A 22,260-nucleotide genomic window follows, 5' to 3' on the forward strand; every position below is an offset into this window, starting at 1 on the left:
ATCTGTGCAATCGCGTAAATATTAAATGCGTTATAATATATACACTATTCAGAATTGAATATAAGATAAATCCCGGTTCGACTATGTAAACGGTTTTTTTACGAATTTTCAACCTAAACGTTGTCTTTTGACAGCACGCGTTGTACATTTTTTAGGTTTTTTACGAAACTATTATCCAAATACCTGTTTCCCGATAGTGCGTAGTCGTCTTTAGAAATTGGCGATTTCTGGAGCATGTTATCTTTAAAATATTGATGATTTGAATCCGACACTGGGATGTACAAATCTTCATAATATCTTCTTATAGATCGCTCGACCCCTTAACGGGCAATTTTTCCCACCTCGGGTACACGTATTGCCACGTCAAAAGGTTAAGTCATCGTTTATTACCTATATGCAAAACATATATTACATAGAAATCTACCAGTCCTTGGGCCACCAGAGCGATTTATCACCATTCGAGATCCATTTGCAATATATTACTTAATTTATTGACAATTTCTCCATCGTTTATACTGCAATTATTGTCAGTGGCGCCGAGTTCATTAAAAAAAGGTGGTTCAACTCTCCCCAAAGACCACCCACCCACCCACAAAACTAAACCACACAAAACCGCTCGCTTCGCTCGCGAATCACATACACTTTACTTATCAAACAACTGTATTTATGAAATTAAATGAATTTATCTAATTCAATAAACCTTACTGTTTAGTATTTACAAACATTTTGATACCATATTATTAGCATACATTTATAGGATGATAAATATATTTTACCTCTTAATTCTTATCAATCTATTATTTATTATATAAGTATAAACCTTAATAGGTACATAAATATGAAAACATTTAGAGATTTTTATTCATAAAATAAAAAATAAAAAATATACCGGTAGGTACCATAATACCAAACATTAGGTTAGATGTTTTGATAATACAGATGTAGTACTGGCAAACTCATCTACAACTTGATTATGATCTATATCAATATCAGATTCGCAAGAAATAATCATTAACTGCTCCAAGCGGTCCTGACTAATTGTTGTCCTCAATCGGTTTTTAACGATTTTTAATTTAGAGAACGTCCGCTCTGGTGTTGTGCTAGACACTGGTAGTGTACATGCGATTTGAAGAGCCATGTATAAGGTCGGGAAAATGCTCTGTAATCCGGAAGTATGACATACCTATAAATTACAATAATTTAGAGTTACTATATTATATAATTTATTTTTTGCTCTTATCCAGCAAAAATATTTAGGTCTAAATAGGGAATGTAAATAAATAAATTAGTAACAACCTTAAATACGTGAAGAAGTGTTCCCAAATTTTGGCTACTGTTTTTTTTTAGACCAACGGTATCTTCTTTTTCTTCTTCTTCATCGCTGCCTTCTAAATCTGAAGAACTTTCTTTATTATCACTAGTTGCAGAACTAGGATGTAAACATTGAGAACCTATCATAGCAGATTCAAAATAAGAAAATAATTTTGAAAATTCTAAGTATTCTTTTTTTAACTCGGTATGATTAATAAATTTGCTGTACAAATTACAAAATTTATTAAATGCATCATCTGGTAATGTGTTAGGGTCAGATTTTGTTTTTTTCAGAACTGAAACAGAAAATAAAGAAATATCTTTCAATAATTCTTGAGATTTTGAATGAAAGCGTTCTTCAATACAAGTAATTGCTGAATCTATTGCAATTAAGTATGTTTTAACTTTATAGTGGAATTTAGGATCAATAAATGTATGGTCTTCAGTTGTTTCACCAGACAATAACTTTTTCTTTCTACTACGCTGTATTGGTAATGAAGTAAATGTAAATTCCGATGTATTCATAAATTGTGTTGCTTCATTGCACAAGTCGTTATATGCATCATCAGATCTCAAGCGTTTGATGCTGCTCGAGACTGCTTGAAGACTATTTACTGCACCTAGCAAATCAATATCTTGACTTTGAAAAATTTTTGTTACTGGGTCTAAAATATTGAATAGATTTTTATAACAGATTGCTGTCAAAACAAATCTTTCTGATAAAAAAAAATCTATTAAACCCGTAGCTTTAGATCTGGCTTTGAAGTCTGCATTTTCAGTTATTTTGATCTGTTCTAATGTATTAATAACTATGTCGTATGTTAATAATACTGTATTCAGTGCTGATGAGTATGACATCCAACGAGTGGTTTCTACTCTTTTAAGTCTATGCACTCTTGCTTTAGGATTTTTTTCTTTTTGCATATTTTCATATATCGCTACCCGCTTTTTACTTGTTGAAATCAGTGCATACAACTGCTCCAGATTCCCAAATGTATCAACTGCATTAGCTGAACAGCTTGACATTTGAACAACAACCAAACTAAGTCTATGTGCATAGCACCATGTATAAATCGCTGCTGGGTTTATTTCTCTGATTAAAGCTTGTAGTCCTTCATATTCACCCCGCATATTGCTGGCTCCATCATATGATTGACCAACAAGCAGCAATTTCCAATCCAAATCATTTTCTTTGCATATATCTTGGAATACGGAAAATAATTTTTGACCGGTGGTAGTAGATGTTTCTTTAAGTCCTAATAAACGTTCTCGTATAACTGGAGAATGTTCAACTATACAAACATAACGAATTATAAATGCCAGTTGTTCTCTTCTAGAGCTGTCAAACGTGGTATCAATTGAAACACTAAAAAAATTGTTAAGATCTAACTCTTTTTTTATAGACTTTTTTATACATTTTGAAACAGAATTTATCAATTGATTTTGTCTCTGCCATGAGATGAAGTTAATTTGATTTCTTCCATGTATTTGAAGACGGTCCATATAAACAGCCAAGCTAGGAGAAAATTTAGATAAATTCTTTACCAAAGTAAACAACTTTGGATCATATGATAAAATGTTTGGCCGTTCTGTAATAGGGTAATACATTAAAAAAATAGATATTTAAAGTTGTTTTGTTACAATTAAAATAATATTAATATAAACATTTGTACCTACCAGTTTCATTTAAACAACTCGACTTAGACATAATCTGTTCTACTGGCTCATTACAATTAACACTGGAACTTGGATCATCAGTGAATACTATAATACATATAAACAAAATAAACTTATTATTTTTTAAAAAATCTAGTATTACTTATTTAATTTTCTATAATTGTTATTCGTTTGTATTTATCAAAGAAACAGTATTGAATAATTGTTTGTACCTACCAGTTTCATTTAAACAACTCGACTTAGACATAATCTGTTCTACTGACTCATTACAATTAACACTGGAACTTGGACCATCAGTGAATACTATAATACATTTAAACAAAATAAACTTATTATTTTTAAAAAAATCTAGTATTACTTATTTAATTTTCTATAATTGTTATTCGTTTGTATTTATCAAAGAAACAGTATTAATTTAAATATTTGTACCTACCAGTTTCATTTAAACAACTGGAGTTGGATATAATCTGTTCTACTGGCTCATTACAATTAACACTGGAACTTGGATCATCAGTGAATACTATAATACATTTAAACAAAATAAACTTATTATTTTTTAAAAAATCTAGTTACTTTTTTCATTTTCAATAATTGTTATTTGTTTATATATATTAAGGATTAAGGAAACAGTATTGAATAAATGTTTGTACCTACCAGTTTCTTTTAAAGAACTCGACTTAGACATAATCTGTTCTACTGACTCATTACAATTAACACTGGAACTTGGACCATCAGTGAATACTATAATACATTTAAACAAAATAAACTTATTATTTTTAAAAAAATCTAGTATTACTTATTTAATTTTCAATAATTGTTATTCGTTTGTATTTATCAAAGAAACAGTATTAAATATACATGTTTGTACCTACCATTTTCTTTTAAAGAGCTCGAGTCAGACATTATCTGTTCAACTGGCTCATCACAATTTACACTGGAACTTGGATCACCTGGTAATAATATAACATATTTAAACAAAATAAACTTATTATTTTTAAAAAAATCTTGTATTACTTATTTAATTTTTAATTATTGTTATTTGTTTGTATAAATATATTAAGGATTAAGGAAACAGTATTGAATAATTTTTTGTATCTACCAGTTTCTTTTAAAGAATTTGAGTTATTTTATATTATAGATTTATATTATAAATTGGTTTAAATTCAAAAACTATGTATCCAAGTTAAACTTAGTAGGTACTTACCAATAGAATAAGAATAATTTGTTCCTGTATTCACTTGAACTGTAATCGGTGTAGGAAAAAATGAAGATATTGAACGAGAAGAAATTTTGGTTTTTCGTACTTTACAGTTGTCTAAATGTCTTTTCCAGTTAGTGATATTTAGCTGCTCTCGTTTTTTTCCACAAACGCACATACACTTTTCCGACATATTAAGTTTTTTATATAAACAAGAAGTTATAAAAGTAAATTATGAATATAAAATATTGTAATGTAGTATCTATATAGAAGGTAGTCGCTACTAAGGTAGAGCAATATTCAAAAATGTATAAATAAAATCAAACTTTTAAATTCAAGTAGGAAAAAATGTATCATTAATTTGTAAATAGGTACAACACTTCACATTTCACAGTACACAAATAAAAATAACTAATAAGGACATCAGTAATTACCAACTGGCAACTGCACAAAATATGAACAAATAACAATGTTCAATATACACTGTAATCCGTGTTGGTATAAATTTTCGATTTATGATTAGTCGTAGGTCGTAAGCCGTAGCCCGCATATTGATACGAATACGGAATAACCACAATAATAATATTATTATTAGGTATGCATTTATCAGTTTTATCGCAGTCTAAAAATATCTTGTCATTTTTATATTATTGCGTCGTCGTCGTCTCATGTCATATACAATAATATTGTATACGCCATATTATACATTTATACGGTATACTGTATAGTACTATAGTGTATACCTACGTGCTAATAACATGGTGGTGCGACTGGACGGTGTTATTGGATTTAAAGATAATTTAAGATTTTTGCCCGATTTCGATTTTTGACCAACGATAGTCAATAAATAATCCCACAATACCTACATAATGTTCAATCAAACTATGAAGTATTCAGTATTGAATTATCAGACTATATAGACTAATAGAGTCCATGAATCATGAGTCAATATTTTGGCCACATACTTTAATATTTTATCCATAACTATCCATACGCTAACGTAAGTGTTATAATAATAATATAATAATGCAATACCTTATACCTACCTAGGTTACAGGTAAACAGGTAATATGTTGTAACTGGTAACTGCTTAACGCTTAAGTAGTTAAGTGCCTAGTACCTACTTAAATACTTTATACTTAGTATAGTAAAAGAATTAACTATCTTGGTTCAATATTTTTACTTACCTACCCAAGACCCACACAACCCACCCACCCACCCACCCACCCATAATTTTAGGTGGTTCAAATGCACCACCTTAAGTGCGTACTCGGCGCCACTGATTATTGTCGAACTGTAAGTCGTACGGTTGAAGATTGCGCGTCCAATCATATCGTTTATGTTCTTCATAAAACAAGTGTTGTAATTCATATTTATAACATACGTTATACGCGTCATTTGTCGATAATTTTTGAAACTTTTAATCGAATATCTGCTCTTTCCAAAACCGTTTACTGAATATGTTTGTTTTATTTGATTTCAATCCGTCGTTCCATCGTCGGTGATTATCGTCCAATTGACCGTCATTATAGTATAAATTCGAATATTCATTTCTCAAATCGAGTTCCAATTCAAAAATACTGTTTTTCGCAATATTCAAAACATCACAATCGTGTTCTTTTAAATAGTAAGTTAGGTATTCGACGTATTCATCTTGACGATTCAGTAAATGGTAAAATTTATGACGAAGTTTTCGTTTTTTTTTCACAACCAACGCAACGTACACGTGTTTCGACGTATGAACCGGACGGGTAATCTGTGCAATCGCGTAAATATTAAATGCGTTATAATATATACACTATTCAGAATTGAATATAAGATAAATACCGGTTCGACTATGTAAACGGTTTTTTTACGAATTTTCAACCTAAACGTTGTCTTTTGACAGCACGCGTTGTACATTTTTTAGGTTTTTTACGAAACTATTATCCAAATACCTGTTTCCCGATAGTGCGTAGTCGTCTTTAGAAATTGGCGATTTCTGGAGCATGTTATCTTTAAAATATTGATGATTTGAATCCGACACTGGGATGTACAAATCTTCATAATATCTTCTTATAGATCGCTCGACCCCTTAACGGGCAATTTTTCCCACCTCGGGTACACGTATTGCCACGTCAAAACGTTTAAGTCATCGTTTATTATATGCAAAACATATATTACATAGAAATCTACCAGTCCTTGGGCCACCAGAGCGATTTATCACCATTCGAGATCCATTTGCAATATATTCCTTAATTTATTGACAATTTCTCCATCGTTTATACTGCAATTATTGTCGAACTGTAAGTCGTACGGTTGAAGATTGCGCGTCCAATCATATCGTTTATGTTCTTCATAAAACAAGTGTTGTAATTCATATTTATAACATACGTTATACGCGTCATTTGTCGATAATTTTTGAAACTTGTAATCGAATATCTGCTCTTTCCAAAACCGTTTACTGAATATGTTTGTTTTATTTGATTTCAATCCGTCGTTCCATCGTCGGTGATTATCGTCCAATTGACCGTCATTATAGTATAAATTCGAATATTCATTTCTCAAATCGAGTTCCAATTCAAAAATACTGTTTTTCGCAATATTAAAAACATCACATTCGTGTTCTTTTAAATAGTAAGTTAGGTATTCGACGTATTCATCTTGACGATTCAGTAAATGGTAAAATTTATGACGAAGTTTTCGTTTTTTTTCACAACCAACGCAACGTACACGTGTTTCGACGTATGAACCGGACGGGTAATCTGTGCAATCGCGTAAATATTAAATGCGTTATAATATATACACTATTCAGAATTGAATATAAGATAAATCCCGGTTCGACTATGTAAACGGTTTTTTTACGAATTTTCAACCTAAACGTTGTCTTTTGACAGCACGCGTTGTACATTTTTTAGGTTTTTTACGAAACTATTATCCAAATACCTGTTTCCCAATAGTGCGTAGTCGTCTTTAGAAATTGGCGATTTCTGGAGCATGTTATCTTTAAAATATTGATGATTTGAATCTGACACTGGGATGTACAAATCTTCATAATATCTTCTTATAGATCGCTCGACCCCTTAACGGGCAACTTTTCCCACCTCGGGTACACGTATTGCCACGTCAAAAGGTTAAGTCATCGTTTATTATATGCAAAACATATATTACATACAAATCTACCAGTCCTTGGGCCACCAGAGCGATTTATCACCATTCGAGATCCATTTGCAATATATTACTTAATTTATTGACAATTTCTCCATCGTATATACTGCAATTATTGTCGAACTGTTAGTCGTACGATTGAAGATTGCGCGTCCAATCATATCGTTTATGTTCTTCATAAAACAAGTGTTGTAATTCATATTTATAACATACGTTATACGCGTCATTTGTCGATAATTTTTGAAACTTGTAATCGAATATCTGCTCTTTCCAAAACCGTTTACTGAATATGTTTGTTTTATTTGATTTCAATCCGTCGTTCCATCGTCGGTGATTATCGTCCAATTGACCGTCATTATAGTATAAATTCGAATATTCATTTCTCAAATCGAGTTCCAATTCAAAAATACTGTTTTTCGCAATATTCAAAACATCACAATCGTGTTCTTTTAAATAGTAAGTTAGGTATTCGACGTATTCATCTTGACGATTCAGTAAATGGTAAAATTTATGACGAAGTTTTCGTTTTTTTTTCACAACCAACGCAACGTACACGTGTTTCGACGTATGAACCGGACGGGTAATCTGTGCAATCGCGTAAATATTAAATGCGTTATAATATATACACTATTCAGAATTGAATATAAGATAAATACCGGTTCGACTATGTAAACGGTTTTTTTACGAATTTTCAACCTAAACGTTGTCTTTTGACGGCACGCGTTGTACATTTATTAGGTTTTTTACGAAACTATTATCCAAATACCTGTTTTCCGATAGTGCGTAGTCGTCTTTAGAAATTGGCGATTTCTGGAGCGTGTTATCTTTAAAATATTGATGATTTGAATCCGACACTGGGATGTACAAATCTTCATAATATCTTCTTATAGATCTCTCGACCCCTTAACGGGCAATTTTTCCCACCTCGGGTACACGTATTGCCACGTCAAAACGTTTAAGTCATCGTTTATTATATGCAAAACATATATTACATAGAAATCTACCAGTCCTTGGGCCACCAGAGCGATTTATCACCATTCGAGATCCATTTGCAATATATTCCTTAATTTATTGACAATTTCTCCATCGTTTATACTGCAATTATTGTCGAACTGTAAGTCGTACGGTTGAAGATTGCGCGTCCAATCATATCGTTTATGTTCTTCATAAAACAAGTGTTGTAATTCATATTTATAACATACGTTATACGCGTCATTTGTCGATAATTTTTGAAACTTGTAATCGAATATCTGCTCTTTCCAAAACCGTTTACTGAATATGTTTGTTTTATTTGATTTCAATCCGTCGTTCCATCGTCGATGATTATCGTCCAATTGACCGTCATTATAGTATAAATTCGAATATTCATTTCTCAAATCGAGTTCCAATTCAAAAATACTGTTTTTCGCAATATTAAAAACATCACAATCGTGTTCTATTAAATAGTAAGTTAGGTATTCAACGTATTCATATTGACGATTCAGTAAATGGTAAAATTTATGACGAAGTTTTCGTTTTTTTTTCACAACCAACGCAACGTACACGTGTTTCGACGTATGAACCGGACGGGTAATCTGTGCAATCGCGTAAATATTAAATGCGTTATAATATATACACTATTCAGAATTGAATATAAGATAAATCCCGGTTCGACTATGTAAACGGTTTTTTTACGAATTTTCAACCTAAACGTTGTCTTTTGACAGCACGCGTTGTACATTTTTTAGGTTTTTTACGAAACTATTATCCAAATACCTGTTTCCCGATAGTGCGTAGTCGTCTTTAGAAATTGGCGATTTCTGGAGCATGTTATCTTTAAAATATTGATGATTTGAATCCGACACTGGGATGTACAAATCTTCATAATATCTTCTTATAGATCGCTCGACCCCTTAACGGGCAATTTTTCCCACCTCGGGTACACGTATTGCCACGTCAAAAGGTTAAGTCATCGTTTATTACCTATATGCAAAACATATATTACATAGAAATCTACCAGTCCTTGGGCCACCAGAGCGATTTATCACCATTCGAGATCCATTTGCAATATATTACTTAATTTATTGACAATTTCTCCATCGTTTATACTGCAATTATTGTCGAACTGTAAGTCGTACGGTTGAAGATTGCGCGTCCAATCATATCGTTTATGTTCTTCATAAAACAAGTGTTGTAATTCATATTTATAACATACGTTATACGCGTCATTTGTCGATAATTTTTGAAACTTTTAATCGAATATCTGCTCTTTCCAAAACCGTTTACTGAATATGTTTGTTTTATTTGATTTCAATCCGTCGTTCCATCGTCGGTGATTATCGTCCAATTGACCGTCATTATAGTATAAATTCGAATATTCATTTCTCAAATCGAGTTCCAATTCAAAAATACTGTTTTTCGCAATATTCAAAACATCACAATCGTGTTCTTTTAAATAGTAAGTTAGGTATTCGACGTATTCATCTTGACGATTCAGTAAATGGTAAAATTTATGACGAAGTTTTCGTTTTTTTTTCACAACCAACGCAACGTACACGTGTTTCGACGTATGAACCGGACGGGTAATCTGTGCAATCGCGTAAATATTAAATGCGTTATAATATATACACTATTCAGAATTGAATATAAGATAAATACCGGTTCGACTATGTAAACGGTTTTTTTACGAATTTTCAACCTAAACGTTGTCTTTTGACAGCACGCGTTGTACATTTTTTAGGTTTTTTACGAAACTATTATCCAAATACCTGTTTCCCGATAGTGCGTAGTCGTCTTTAGAAATTGGCGATTTCTGGAGCATGTTATCTTTAAAATATTGATGATTTGAATCCGACACTGGGATGTACAAATCTTCATAATATCTTCTTATAGATCGCTCGACCCCTTAACGGGCAATTTTTCCCACCTCGGGTACACGTATTGCCACGTCAAAACGTTTAAGTCATCGTTTATTATATGCAAAACATATATTACATAGAAATCTACCAGTCCTTGGGCCACCAGAGCGATTTATCACCATTCGAGATCCATTTGCAATATATTCCTTAATTTATTGACAATTTCTCCATCGTTTATACTGCAATTATTGTCGAACTGTAAGTCGTACGGTTGAAGATTGCGCGTCCAATCATATCGTTTATGTTCTTCATAAAACAAGTGTTGTAATTCATATTTATAACATACGTTATACGCGTCATTTGTCGATAATTTTTGAAACTTGTAATCGAATATCTGCTCTTTCCAAAACCGTTTACTGAATATGTTTGTTTTATTTGATTTCAATCCGTCGTTCCATCGTCGGTGATTATCGTCCAATTGACCGTCATTATAGTATAAATTCGAATATTCATTTCTCAAATCGAGTTCCAATTCAAAAATACTGTTTTTCGCAATATTAAAAACATCACATTCGTGTTCTTTTAAATAGTAAGTTAGGTATTCGACGTATTCATCTTGACGATTCAGTAAATGGTAAAATTTATGACGAAGTTTTCGTTTTTTTTCACAACCAACGCAACGTTCACGTGTTTCGACGTATGAACCGGACGGGTAATCTGTGCAATCGCGTAAATATTAAATGCGTTATAATATATACACTATTCAGAATTGAATATAAGATAAATCCCGGTTCGACTATGTAAACGGTTTTTTTACGAATTTTCAACCTAAACGTTGTCTTTTGACAGCACGCGTTGTACATTTTTTAGGTTTTTTACGAAACTATTATCCAAATACCTGTTTCCCAATAGTGCGTAGTCGTCTTTAGAAATTGGCGATTTCTGGAGCATGTTATCTTTAAAATATTGATGATTTGAATCTGACACTGGGATGTACAAATCTTCATAATATCTTCTTATAGATCGCTCGACCCCTTAACGGGCAATTTTTCCCACCTCGGGTACACGTATTGCCACGTCAAAAGGTTAAGTCATCGTTTATTATATGCAAAACATATATTACATACAAATCTACCAGTCCTTGGGCCACCAGAGCGATTTATCACCATTCGAGATCCATTTGCAATATATTACTTAATTTATTGACAATTTCTCCATCGTATATACTGCAATTATTGTCGAACTGTTAGTCGTACGATTGAAGATTGCGCGTCCAATCATATCGTTTATGTTCTTCATAAAACAAGTGTTGTAATTCATATTTATAACATACGTTATACGCGTCATTTGTCGATAATTTTTGAAACTTGTAATCGAATATCTGCTCTTTCCAAAACCGTTTACTGAATATGTTTGTTTTATTTGATTTCAATCCGTCGTTCCATCGTCGGTGATTATCGTCCAATTGACCGTCATTATAGTATAAATTCGAATATTCATTTCTCAAATCGAGTTCCAATTCAAAAATACTGTTTTTCGCAATATTAAAAACATCACATTCGTGTTCTTTTAAATAGTAAGTTAGGTATTCGACGTATTCATCTTGACGATTCAGTAAATGGTAAAATTTATGACGAAGTTTTCGTTTTTTTTTCACAACCAACGCAACGTACACGTGTTTCGACGTATGAACCGGACGGGTAATCTGTGCAATCGCGTAAATATTAAATGCGTTATAATATATACACTATTCAGAATTGAATATAAGATAAATACCGGTTCGACTATGTAAACGGTTTTTTTACGAATTTTCAACCTAAACGTTGTCTTTTGACAGCACGCGTTGTACATTTTTTAGGTTTTTTACGAAACTATTATCCAAATACCTGTTTCCCGATAGTGCGTAGTCGTCTTTAGAAATTGGCGATTTCTGGAGCATGTTATCTTTAAAATATTGATGATTTGAATCCGACACTGGGATGTACAAATCTTCATAATATCTTCTTATAGATCGCTCGACCCCTTAACGGGCAATTTTTCCCACCTCGGTACACGTATTGCCACGTCAAAAGGTTAAGTCATCGTTTATTATATTGCAAAACATATATTACATACAAATCTACCAGTCCTTGGTCCACCAGAGCGATTTATCACCATTCGAGATCCATTTGCAATATATTACTTAATTTATTGACAGTGGCGCCGAGTACGCACTTAAGGTGGTGCATTTGAACCACCTAAAATTATGGGTGGGTGGGTGGGTGGGTGGGTTGTGTGGGTCTTGGGTAGGTAAGTAAAAATATTGAACCAAGATAGTTAATTCTTTTACTATACTAAGTATAAAGTATTTAAGTAGGTACTAGGCACTTAACTACTTAAGCGTTAAGCAGTTACCAGTTACAACATATTACCTGTTTACCTGTAACCTAGGTAGGTATAAGGTATTGCATTATTATATTATTATTATAACACTTACGTTAGCGTATGGATAGTTATGGATAAAATATTAAAGTATGTGGCCAAAATATTGACTCATGATTCATGGACTCTATTAGTCTATATAGTCTGATAATTCAATACTGAATACTTCATAGTTTGATTGAACATTATGTAGGTATTGTGGGATTATTTATTGACTATCGTTGGTCAAAAATCGAAATCGGGCAAAAATCTTAAATTATCTTTAAATCCAATAACACCGTCCAGTCGCACCACCATGTTATTAGCACGTAGGTATACACTATAGTACTATACAGTATACCGTATAAATGTATAATATGGCGTATACAATATTATTGTATATGACATGAGACGACGACGACGCAATAATATAAAAATGACAAGATATTTTTAGACTGCGATAAAACTGATAAATGCATACCTAATAATAATATTATTATTGTGGTTATTCCGTATTCGTATCAATATGCGGGCTACGGCTTACGACCTACGACTAATCATAAATCGAAAATTTATACCAACACGGATTACAGTGTATATTGAACATTGTTATTTGTTCATATTTTGTGCAGTTGCCAGTTGGTAATTACTGATGTCCTTATTAGTTATTTTTATTTGTGTACTGTGAAATGTGAAGTGTTGTACCTATTTACAAATTAATGATACATTTTTTCCTACTTGAATTTAAAAGTTTGATTTTATTTATACATTTTTGAATATTGCTCTACCTTAGTAGCGACTACCTTCTATATAGATACTACATTACAATATTTTATATTCATAATTTACTTTTATAACTTCTTGTTTATATAAAAAACTTAATATGTCGGAAAAGTGTATGTGCGTTTGTGGAAAAAAACGAGAGCAGCTAAATATCACTAACTGGAAAAGACATTTAGACAACTGTAAAGTACGAAAAACCAAAATTTCTTCTCGTTCAATATCTTCATTTTTTCCTACACCGATTACAGTTCAAGTGAATACAGGAACAAATTATTCTTATTCTATTGGTAAGTACCTACTAAGTTTAACTTGGATACATAGTTTTTGAATTTAAACCAATTTATAATATAAATCTATAATATAAAATAACTCAAATTCTTTAAAAGAAACTGGTAGATACAAAAAATTATTCAATACTGTTTCCTTAATCCTTAATATATTTATACAAACAAATAACAATAATTAAAAATTAAATAAGTAATACAAGATTTTTTTAAAAATAATAAGTTTATTTTGTTTAAATATGTTATATTATTACCAGGTGATCCAAGTTCCAGTGTAAATTGTGATGAGCCAGTTGAACAGATAATGTCTGACTCGAGCTCTTTAAAAGAAAATGGTAGGTACAAACATGTATATTTAATACTGTTTCTTTGATAAATACAAACGAATAACAATTATTGAAAATTAAATAAGTAATACTAGATTTTTTTAAAAATAATAAGTTTATTTTGTTTAAATGTATTATAGTATTCACTGATGGTCCAAGTTCCAGTGTTAATTGTAATGAGTCAGTAGAACAGATTATGTCTAAGTCGAGTTCTTTAAAAGAAACTGGTAGGTACAAACATTTATTCAATACTGTTTCCTTAATCCTTAATATATATAAACAAATAACAATTATTGAAAATGAAAAAAGTAACTAGATTTTTTAAAAAATAATAAGTTTATTTTGTTTAAATGTATTATAGTATTCACTGATGATCCAAGTTCCAGTGTTAATTGTAATGAGCCAGTAGAACAGATTATATCCAACTCCAGTTGTTTAAATGAAACTGGTAGGTACAAATATTTAAATTAATACTGTTTCTTTGATAAATACAAACGAATAACAATTATAGAAAATTAAATAAGTAATACTAGATTTTTTTAAAAATAATAAGTTTATTTTGTTTAAATGTATTATAGTATTCACTGATGGTCCAAGTTCCAGTGTTAATTGTAATGAGTCAGTAGAACAGATTATGTCTAAGTCGAGTTGTTTAAATGAAACTGGTAGGTACAAACAATTATTCAATACTGTTTCTTTGATAAATACAAACGAATAACAATTATAGAAAATTAAATAAGTAATACTAGATTTTTTAAAAAATAATAAGTTTATTTTGTTTATATGTATTATAGTATTCACTGATGATCCAAGTTCCAGTGTTAATTGTAATGAGCCAGTAGAACAGATTATGTCTAAGTCGAGTTGTTTAAATGAAACTGGTAGGTACAAATGTTTATATTAATATTATTTTAATTGTAACAAAACAACTTTAAATATCTATTTTTTTAATGTATTACCCTATTACAGAACGGCCAAACATTTTATCATATGATCCAAAGTTGTTTACTTTGGTAAAGAATTTATCTAAATTTTCTCCTAGCTTGGCTGTTTATATGGACCGTCTTCAAATACATGGAAGAAATCAAATTAACTTCATCTCATGGCAGAGACAAAATCAATTGATAAATTCTGTTTCAAAATGTATAAAAAAGTCTATAAAAAAAGAGTTAGATCTTAACAATTTTTTTAGTGTTTCAATTGATACCACGTTTGACAGCTCTAGAAGAGAACAACTGGCATTTATAATTCGTTATGTTTGTATAGTTGAACATTCTCCAGTTATACGAGAACGTTTATTAGGACTTAAAGAAACATCTACTACCACCGGTCAAAAATTATTTTCCGTATTCCAAGATATATGCAAAGAAAATGATTTGGATTGGAAATTGCTGCTTGTTGGTCAATCATATGATGGAGCCAGCAATATGCGGGGTGAATATGAAGGACTACAAGCTTTAATCAGAGAAATAAACCCAGCAGCGATTTATACATGGTGCTATGCACATAGACTTAGTTTGGTTGTTGTTCAAATGTCAAGCTGTTCAGCTAATGCAGTTGATACATTTGGGAATCTGGAGCAGTTGTATGCACTGATTTCAACAAGTAAAAAGCGGGTAGCGATATATGAAAATATGCAAAAAGAAAAAAATCCTAAAGCAAGAGTGCATAGACTTAAAAGAGTAGAAACCACTCGTTGGATGTCATACTCATCAGCACTGAATACAGTATTATTAACATACGACATAGTTATTAATACATTAGAACAGATCAAAATAACTGAAAATGCAGACTTCAAAGCCAGATCTAAAGCTACGGGTTTAATAGATTTTTTTTTATCAGAAAGATTTGTTTTGACAGCAATCTGTTATAAAAATCTATTCAATATTTTAGACCCAGTAACAAAAATTTTTCAAAGTCAAGATATTGATTTGCTAGGTGCAGTAAATAGTCTTCAAGCAGTCTCGAGCAGCATCAAACGCTTGAGATCTGATGATGCATATAACGACTTGTGCAATGAAGCAACACAATTTATGAATACATCGGAATTTACATTTACTTCATTACCAATACAGCGTAGTAGAAAGAAAAAGTTATTGTCTGGTGAAACAACTGAAGACCATACATTTATTGATCCTAAATTCCACTATAAAGTTAAAACATACTTAATTGCAATAGATTCAGCAATTACTTGTATTGAAGAACGCTTTCATTCAAAATCTCAAGAATTATTGAAAGATATTTCTTTATTTTCTGTTTCAGTTCTGAAAAAAACAAAATCTGACCCTAACACATTACCAGATGATGCATTTAATAAATTTTGTAATTTGTACAGCAAATTTATTAATCATACCGAGTTAAAAAAAGAATACTTAGAATTTTCAAAATTATTTTCTTATTTTGAATCTGCTATGATAGGTTCTCAATGTTTACATCCTAGTTCTGCAACTAGTGATAATAAAGAAAGTTCTTCAGATTTAGAAGGCAGCGATGAAGAAGAAGAAAAAGAAGATACCGTTGGTCTAAAAAAAAACAGTAGCCAAAATTTGGGAACACTTCTTCACGTATTTAAGGTTGTTACTAATTTATTTATTTACATTCCCTATTTAGACCTAAATATTTTTGCTGGATAAGAGCAAAAAATAAATTATATAATATAGTAACTCTAAATTATTGTAATTTATAGGTATGTCATACTTCCGGATTACAGAGCATTTTCCCGACCTTATACATGGCTCTTCAAATCGCATGTACACTACCAGTGTCTAGCACAACACCAGAGCGGACGTTCTCTAAATTAAAAATCGTTAAAAACCGATTGAGGACAACAATTAGTCAGGACCGCTTGGAGCAGTTAATGATTATTTCTTGCGAATCTGATATTGATATAGATCATAATCAAGTTGTAGATGAGTTTGCCAGTACTACATCTGTATTATCAAAACATCTAACCTAATGTTTGGTATTATGGTACCTACCGGTATATTTTTTATTTTTTATTTTATGAATAAAAATCTCTAAATGTTTTCATATTTATGTACCTATTAAGGTTTATACTTATATAATAAATAATAGATTGATAAGAATTAAGAGGTAAAATATATTTATCATCCTATAAATGTATGCTAATAATATGGTATCAAAATGTTTGTAAATACTAAACAGTAAGGTTTATTGAATTAGATAAATTCATTTAATTTCATAAATACAGTTGTTTGATAAGTAAAGTGTATGTGATTCGCGAGCGAAGCGAGCGGTTTTGTGTGGTTTAGTTTTGTGGGTGGGTGGGTGGTCTTTGGGGAGAGTTGAACCACCTTTTTTTAATGAACTCGGCGCCACTGTTTATTGACAATTTCTCCATCGTTTATACTGCAATTATTGTCGAACTGTAAGTCGTACGGTTGAAGATTGCGCGTCCAATCATATCGTTTATGTTCTTCATAAAACAAGTGTTGTAATTCATATTTATAACATACGTTATACGCGTCATTTGTCGATAATTTTTGAAACTTTTAATCGAATATCTGCTCTTTCCAAAACCGTTTACTGAATATGTTTGTTTTATTTGATTTCAATCCGTCGTTCCATCGTCGGTGATTATCGTCCAATTGACCGTCATTATAGTATAAATTCGAATATTCATTTCTCAAATCGAGTTCCAATTCAAAAATACTGTTTTTCGCAATATTAAAAACATCACAATCGTGTTCTTTTAAATAGTAAGTTAGGTATTCGACGTATTCATCTTGACGATTCAGTAAATGGTAAAATTTATGACGAAGTTTTCGTTTTTTTTTCACAACCAACGCAACGTACACGTGTTTCGACGTATGAACCGGACGGGTAATCTGTGCAATCGCGTAAATATTAAATGCGTTATAATATATACACTATTCAGAATTGAATATAAGATAAATCCCGGTTCGACTATGTAAACGGTTTTTATACGAATTTTCAACCTAAACGTTGTCTTTTGACATCACGCGTTGTACATTTTTTAGGTTTTTTACGAAACTATTATCCAAATACCTGTTTTCCGATAGTGCGTAGTCGTCTTTAGAAATTGGCGATTTCTGGAGCATGTTATCTTTAAAATATTGATGATTTGAATCCGACACTGGGATGTACAAATCTTCATAATATCTTCTTATAGATCGCTCGACCCCTTAACGGGCAATTTTTCCCACCTCGGGTACACGTATTGCCACGTCAAAAGGTTAAGTCATCGTTTATTATATGCAAAACATATATTACATAGAAATCTACCAGTCCTTGGGCCACCAGAGCGATTTATCACCATTCGAGATCCATTTGCAATATATTACTTAATTTATTGACAATTTCTCCATCGTTTATACTGCAATTATTGTCGAACTGTAAGTCGTACGGTTGAAGATTGCGCGTCCAATCATATCGTTTATGTTCTTCATAAAACAAGTGTTGTAATTCATATTTATAACATACGTTATACGCGTCATTTGTCGATAATTTTTGAAACTTGTAATCGAATATCTGCTCTTTCCAAAACCGTTTACTGAATATGTTTGTTTTATTTGATTTCAATCCGTCGTTCCATCGTCGGTGATTATCGTCCAATTGACCGTCATTATAGTATAAATTCGAATATTCATTTCTCAAATCGAGTTCCAATTCAAAAATATTGTTTTTCGCAATATTAAAAACATCACATTCGTGTTCTTTTAAATAGTAAGTTAGGTATTCGACGTATTCATCTTGACGATTCAGTAAATGGTAAAATTTATGACGAAGTTTTCGTTTTTTTTTCACAACCAACGCAACGTACACGTGTTTCGACGTATGAACCGGACGGGTAATCTGTGCAATCGCGTAAATATTAAATGCGTTATAATATATACACTATTCAGAATTGAATATAAGATAAATCCCGGTTCGACTATGTAAACGGTTTTTTTACGAATTTTCAACCTAAACGTTGTCTTTTGACAGCACGCGTTGTACATTTTTTAGGTTTTTTACGAAACTATTATCCAAATACCTGTTTCCCGATAGTGCGTAGTCGTCTTTAGAAATTGGCGATTTCTGGAGCATGTTATCTTTAAAATATTGATGATTTGAATCCGACACTGGGATGTACAAATCTTCATAATATCTTCTTATAGATCGCTCGACCCCTTAACGGGCAATTTTTCCCACCTCGGGTACACGTATTGCCACGTCAAAAGGTTAAGTCATCGTTTATTATATGCAAAACATATATTACATACAAATCTACCAGGCCTTGGGCCACCAGAGCGATTTATCACCATTCGAGATCCATTTGCAATATATTACTTAATATATTGACAATTTCTCCATCGTTTATACTGCAATTATTGTCGAACTGTAAGTCGTACGGTTGAAGATTGCGCGTCCAATCATATCGTTTATGTTCTTCATAAAACAAGTGTTGTAATTCATATTTATAACATACGTTATACGCGTCATTTGTCGATAATTTTTGAAACTTGTAATCGAATATCTGCTCTTTCCAAAACCGTTTACTGAATATGTTTGTTTTATTTGATTTCAATCCGTCGTTCCATCGTCGATGATTATCGTCCAATTGACCGTCATTATAGTATAAATTCGAATATTCATTTCTCAAATCGAGTTCCAATTCAAAAATACTGTTTTTCGCAATATTAAAAACATCACAATCGTGTTCTTTTAAATAGTAAGTTAGGTATTCGACGTATTCATCTTGACGATTCAGTAAATGGTAAAATTTATGACGAAGTTTTCGTTTTTTTTTCACAACCAACGCAACGTACACGTGTTTCGACGTATGAACCGGACGGGTAATCTGTGCAATCGCGTAAATATTAAATGCGTTATAATATATACACTATTCAGAATTGAATATAAGATAAATCCCGGTTCAACTATGTAAACGGTTTTTTTACGAATTTTCAACCTAAACGTTGTCTTTTGACAGCACGCGTTGTACATTTATTAGGTTTTTTACGAAACTATTATCCAAATACCTGTTTCCCGATAGTGCGTAGACGTCTTTAGAAATTGGCGATTTCTTGAGCATGTTATCTTTAAAATATTGATGATTTGAATCCGACACTGGGATGTACAAATCTTCATAATATCTTCTCATAGATCGCTCGACCCCTTAACGGGCAATTTTTCCCACCTCGGGTACACGTATTGCCACGTCAAAACGTTTAAGTCATCGTTTATTATATGCAAAACATATATTACATAGAAATCTACCAGTCCTTGGGCCACCAGAGCGATTTATCACCATTCGAGATCCATTTGCAATATATTCCTTAATTTATTGACAATTTCTCCATCGTTTATACTGCAATTATTGTCGAACTGTAAGTCGTACGGTTGAAGATTGCGCGTCCAATCATATCGTTTATGTTCTTCATAAAACAAGTGTTGTAATTCATATTTATAACATACGTTATACGCGTCATTTGTCGATAATTTTTGAAACTTGTAATCGAATATCTGCTCTTTCCAAAACCGTTTACTGAATATGTTTGTTTTATTTGATTTCAATCCGTCGTTCCATCGTCGGTGATTATCGTCCAATTGACCGTCATTATAGTATAAATTCGAATATTCATTTCTCAAATCGAGTTCCAATTCAAAAATACTGTTTTTCGCAATATTAAAAACATCACAATCGTGTTCTTTTAAATAGTAAGTTAGGTATTCGACGTATTCATCTTGACGATTCAGTAAATGGTAAAATTTATGACGAAGTTTTCGTTTTTTTTCACAACCAACGCAACGTACACGTGTTTCGACGTATGAACCGGACGGGTAATCTGTGCAATCGCGTAAATATTAAATGCGTTATAATATATACACTATTCAGAATTGAATATAAGATAAATCCCGGTTCGACTATGTAAACGGTTTTTTTACGAATTTTCAACCTAGACGTTGTCTTTTGACAGCACGCGTTGTACATTTTTTAGGTTTTTTACGAAACTATTATCCAAATACCTGTTTCCCGATAGTGCGTAGTCGTCTTTAGAAATTGGCGATTTCTGGAGCATGTTATCTTTAAAATATTGATGATTTGAATCCGACACTGGGATGTACAAATCTTCATAATATCTTCTTATAGATCGCTCGACCCCTTAACGGGCAATTTTTCCCACCTCGGGTACACGTATTGCCACGTCAAAAGGTTAAGTCATCGTTTATTATATGCAAAACATATATTACATAGAAATCTACCAGTCCTTGGGCCACCAGAGCGATTTATCACCATTCGAGATCCATTTGCAATATATTCCTTAATTTATTGACAATTTCTCCATCGTTTATACTGCAATTATTGTCGAACTGTAAGTCGTACGGTTGAAGATTGCGCGTCCAATCATATCGTTTATGTTCTTCATAAAACAAGTGTTGTAATTCATATTTATAACATACGTTATACGCGTCATTTGTCGATAATTTTTGAAACTTGTAATCGAATATCTGCTCTTTCCAAAACCGTTTACTGAATATGTTTGTTTTATTTGATTTCAATCCGTCGTTCCATCGTCGGTGATTATCGTCCAATTGACCGTCATTATAGTATAAATTCGAATATTCATTTCTCAAATCGAGTTCCAATTCAAAAATACTGTTTTTCGCAATATTAAAAACATCACAATCGTGTTCTTTTAAATAGTAAGTTAGGTATTCGACGTATTCATCTTGACGATTCAGTAAATGGTAAAATTTATGACGAAGTTTTCGTTTTTTTTCACAACCAACGCAACGTACACGTGTTTCGACGTATGAACCGGACGGGTAATCTGTGCAATCGCGTAAATATTAAATGCGTTATAATATATACACTATTCAGAATTGAATATAAGATAAATCCCGGTTCGACTATGTAAACGGTTTTTTTACGAATTTTCAACCTAAACGTTGTCTTTTGACAGCACGCGTTGTACATTTTTTAGGTTTTTTACGAAACTATTATCCAAATACCTGTTTCCCGATAGTGCGTAGTCGTCTTTAGAAATTGGCGATTTCTGGAGCATGTTATCTTTAAAATATTGATGATTTGAATCCGACACTGGGATGTACAAATCTTCATAATATCTTCTTATAGATCGCTCGACCCCTTAACGGGCAATTTTTCCCACCTCGGGTACACGTATTGCCACGTCAAAAGGTTAAGTCATCGTTTATTATATGCAAAACATATATTACATACAAATCTACCAGGCCTTGGGCCACCAGAGCGATTTATCACCATTCGAGATCCATTTGCAATATATTACTTAATATATTGACAATTTCTC

General features: G+C 31.9%; 2 protein-coding genes across 6 annotated transcripts; one reads left to right on the plus strand and one right to left on the minus strand.

Annotated features, from left to right (window-relative positions):
• Positions 1-663: 663 nt before the first annotated feature.
• Positions 664-5,378, minus strand: LOC149062770 (zinc finger MYM-type protein 1-like). Of its 3 annotated transcripts, XM_089216693.1 has the most exons (8): positions 4,193-5,378; positions 3,861-3,938; positions 3,643-3,729; positions 3,422-3,508; positions 3,205-3,291; positions 2,989-3,075; positions 1,297-2,900; positions 664-1,183 (listed from the first exon to the last, which is right to left on the minus strand). In XM_089216693.1, the coding sequence occupies exons 1-8, from the start codon at positions 4,377-4,379 to the stop codon at positions 914-916; spliced, it is 2,487 nt and encodes an 828-aa protein (XP_089072819.1). In that variant the 5' UTR covers positions 4,380-5,378; the 3' UTR covers positions 664-913. The 3 variants fall into 3 exon arrangements, with proteins under 3 accessions (XP_089072819.1, XP_089072820.1, XP_089072821.1); XM_089216694.1 differs by lacking the exon at positions 3,861-3,938; XM_089216695.1 differs by lacking the exon at positions 3,643-3,729.
• Positions 5,379-12,454: 7,076 nt separating this feature from the next.
• LOC149062771 (zinc finger MYM-type protein 1-like) lies at positions 12,455-17,169 on the plus strand. 3 transcript variants are annotated; one of them, XM_089216674.1, is made up of 8 exons: positions 12,455-13,640; positions 13,895-13,972; positions 14,104-14,190; positions 14,325-14,411; positions 14,542-14,628; positions 14,758-14,844; positions 14,933-16,536; positions 16,650-17,169. In XM_089216674.1, exons 1-8 carry the CDS (start codon positions 13,454-13,456, stop codon positions 16,917-16,919), a joined length of 2,487 nt encoding a protein of 828 aa, XP_089072800.1. In that variant the 5' UTR covers positions 12,455-13,453; the 3' UTR covers positions 16,920-17,169. The 3 variants fall into 3 exon arrangements, with proteins under 3 accessions (XP_089072800.1, XP_089072802.1, XP_089072801.1); XM_089216676.1 differs by lacking the exon at positions 14,104-14,190; XM_089216675.1 differs by lacking the exon at positions 13,895-13,972.
• Positions 17,170-22,260: the final 5,091 nt, after the last annotated feature.

This window comes from Diuraphis noxia, unplaced genomic scaffold (genome assembly GCF_037042655.1).
Source record: "Diuraphis noxia isolate RWA-SAM2 unplaced genomic scaffold, SU_Dnox_SAM2 contig0001, whole genome shotgun sequence".
In the NCBI taxonomy this organism is placed as follows: Eukaryota; Metazoa; Arthropoda; class Insecta; order Hemiptera; family Aphididae; genus Diuraphis; species Diuraphis noxia.

Bases quoted from the DNA above. Each gene is read 5' to 3' on its own strand.
- LOC149062770 (XM_089216693.1), bottom strand. From the start codon at position 4,379: ATGTCGGAAAAGTGTATGTGCGTTTGTGGAAAAAAACGAGAGCAGCTA. The intron at 3,509-3,642 runs GTAGGTACAAAC...AATGTATTATAG, and splicing joins GAGTTCTTTAAAAGAAACTG to TATTCACTGATGATCCAAGT. The intron at 3,076-3,204 runs GTAGGTACAAAC...TATGTATTATAG, and splicing joins GAGTTGTTTAAATGAAACTG to TATTCACTGATGATCCAAGT.
- LOC149062771 (XM_089216674.1), top strand. From the start codon at position 13,454: ATGTCGGAAAAGTGTATGTGCGTTTGTGGAAAAAAACGAGAGCAGCTA. The intron at 14,412-14,541 runs GTAGGTACAAAT...AATGTATTATAG, and splicing joins CAGTTGTTTAAATGAAACTG to TATTCACTGATGGTCCAAGT. The intron at 14,629-14,757 runs GTAGGTACAAAC...TATGTATTATAG, and splicing joins GAGTTGTTTAAATGAAACTG to TATTCACTGATGATCCAAGT.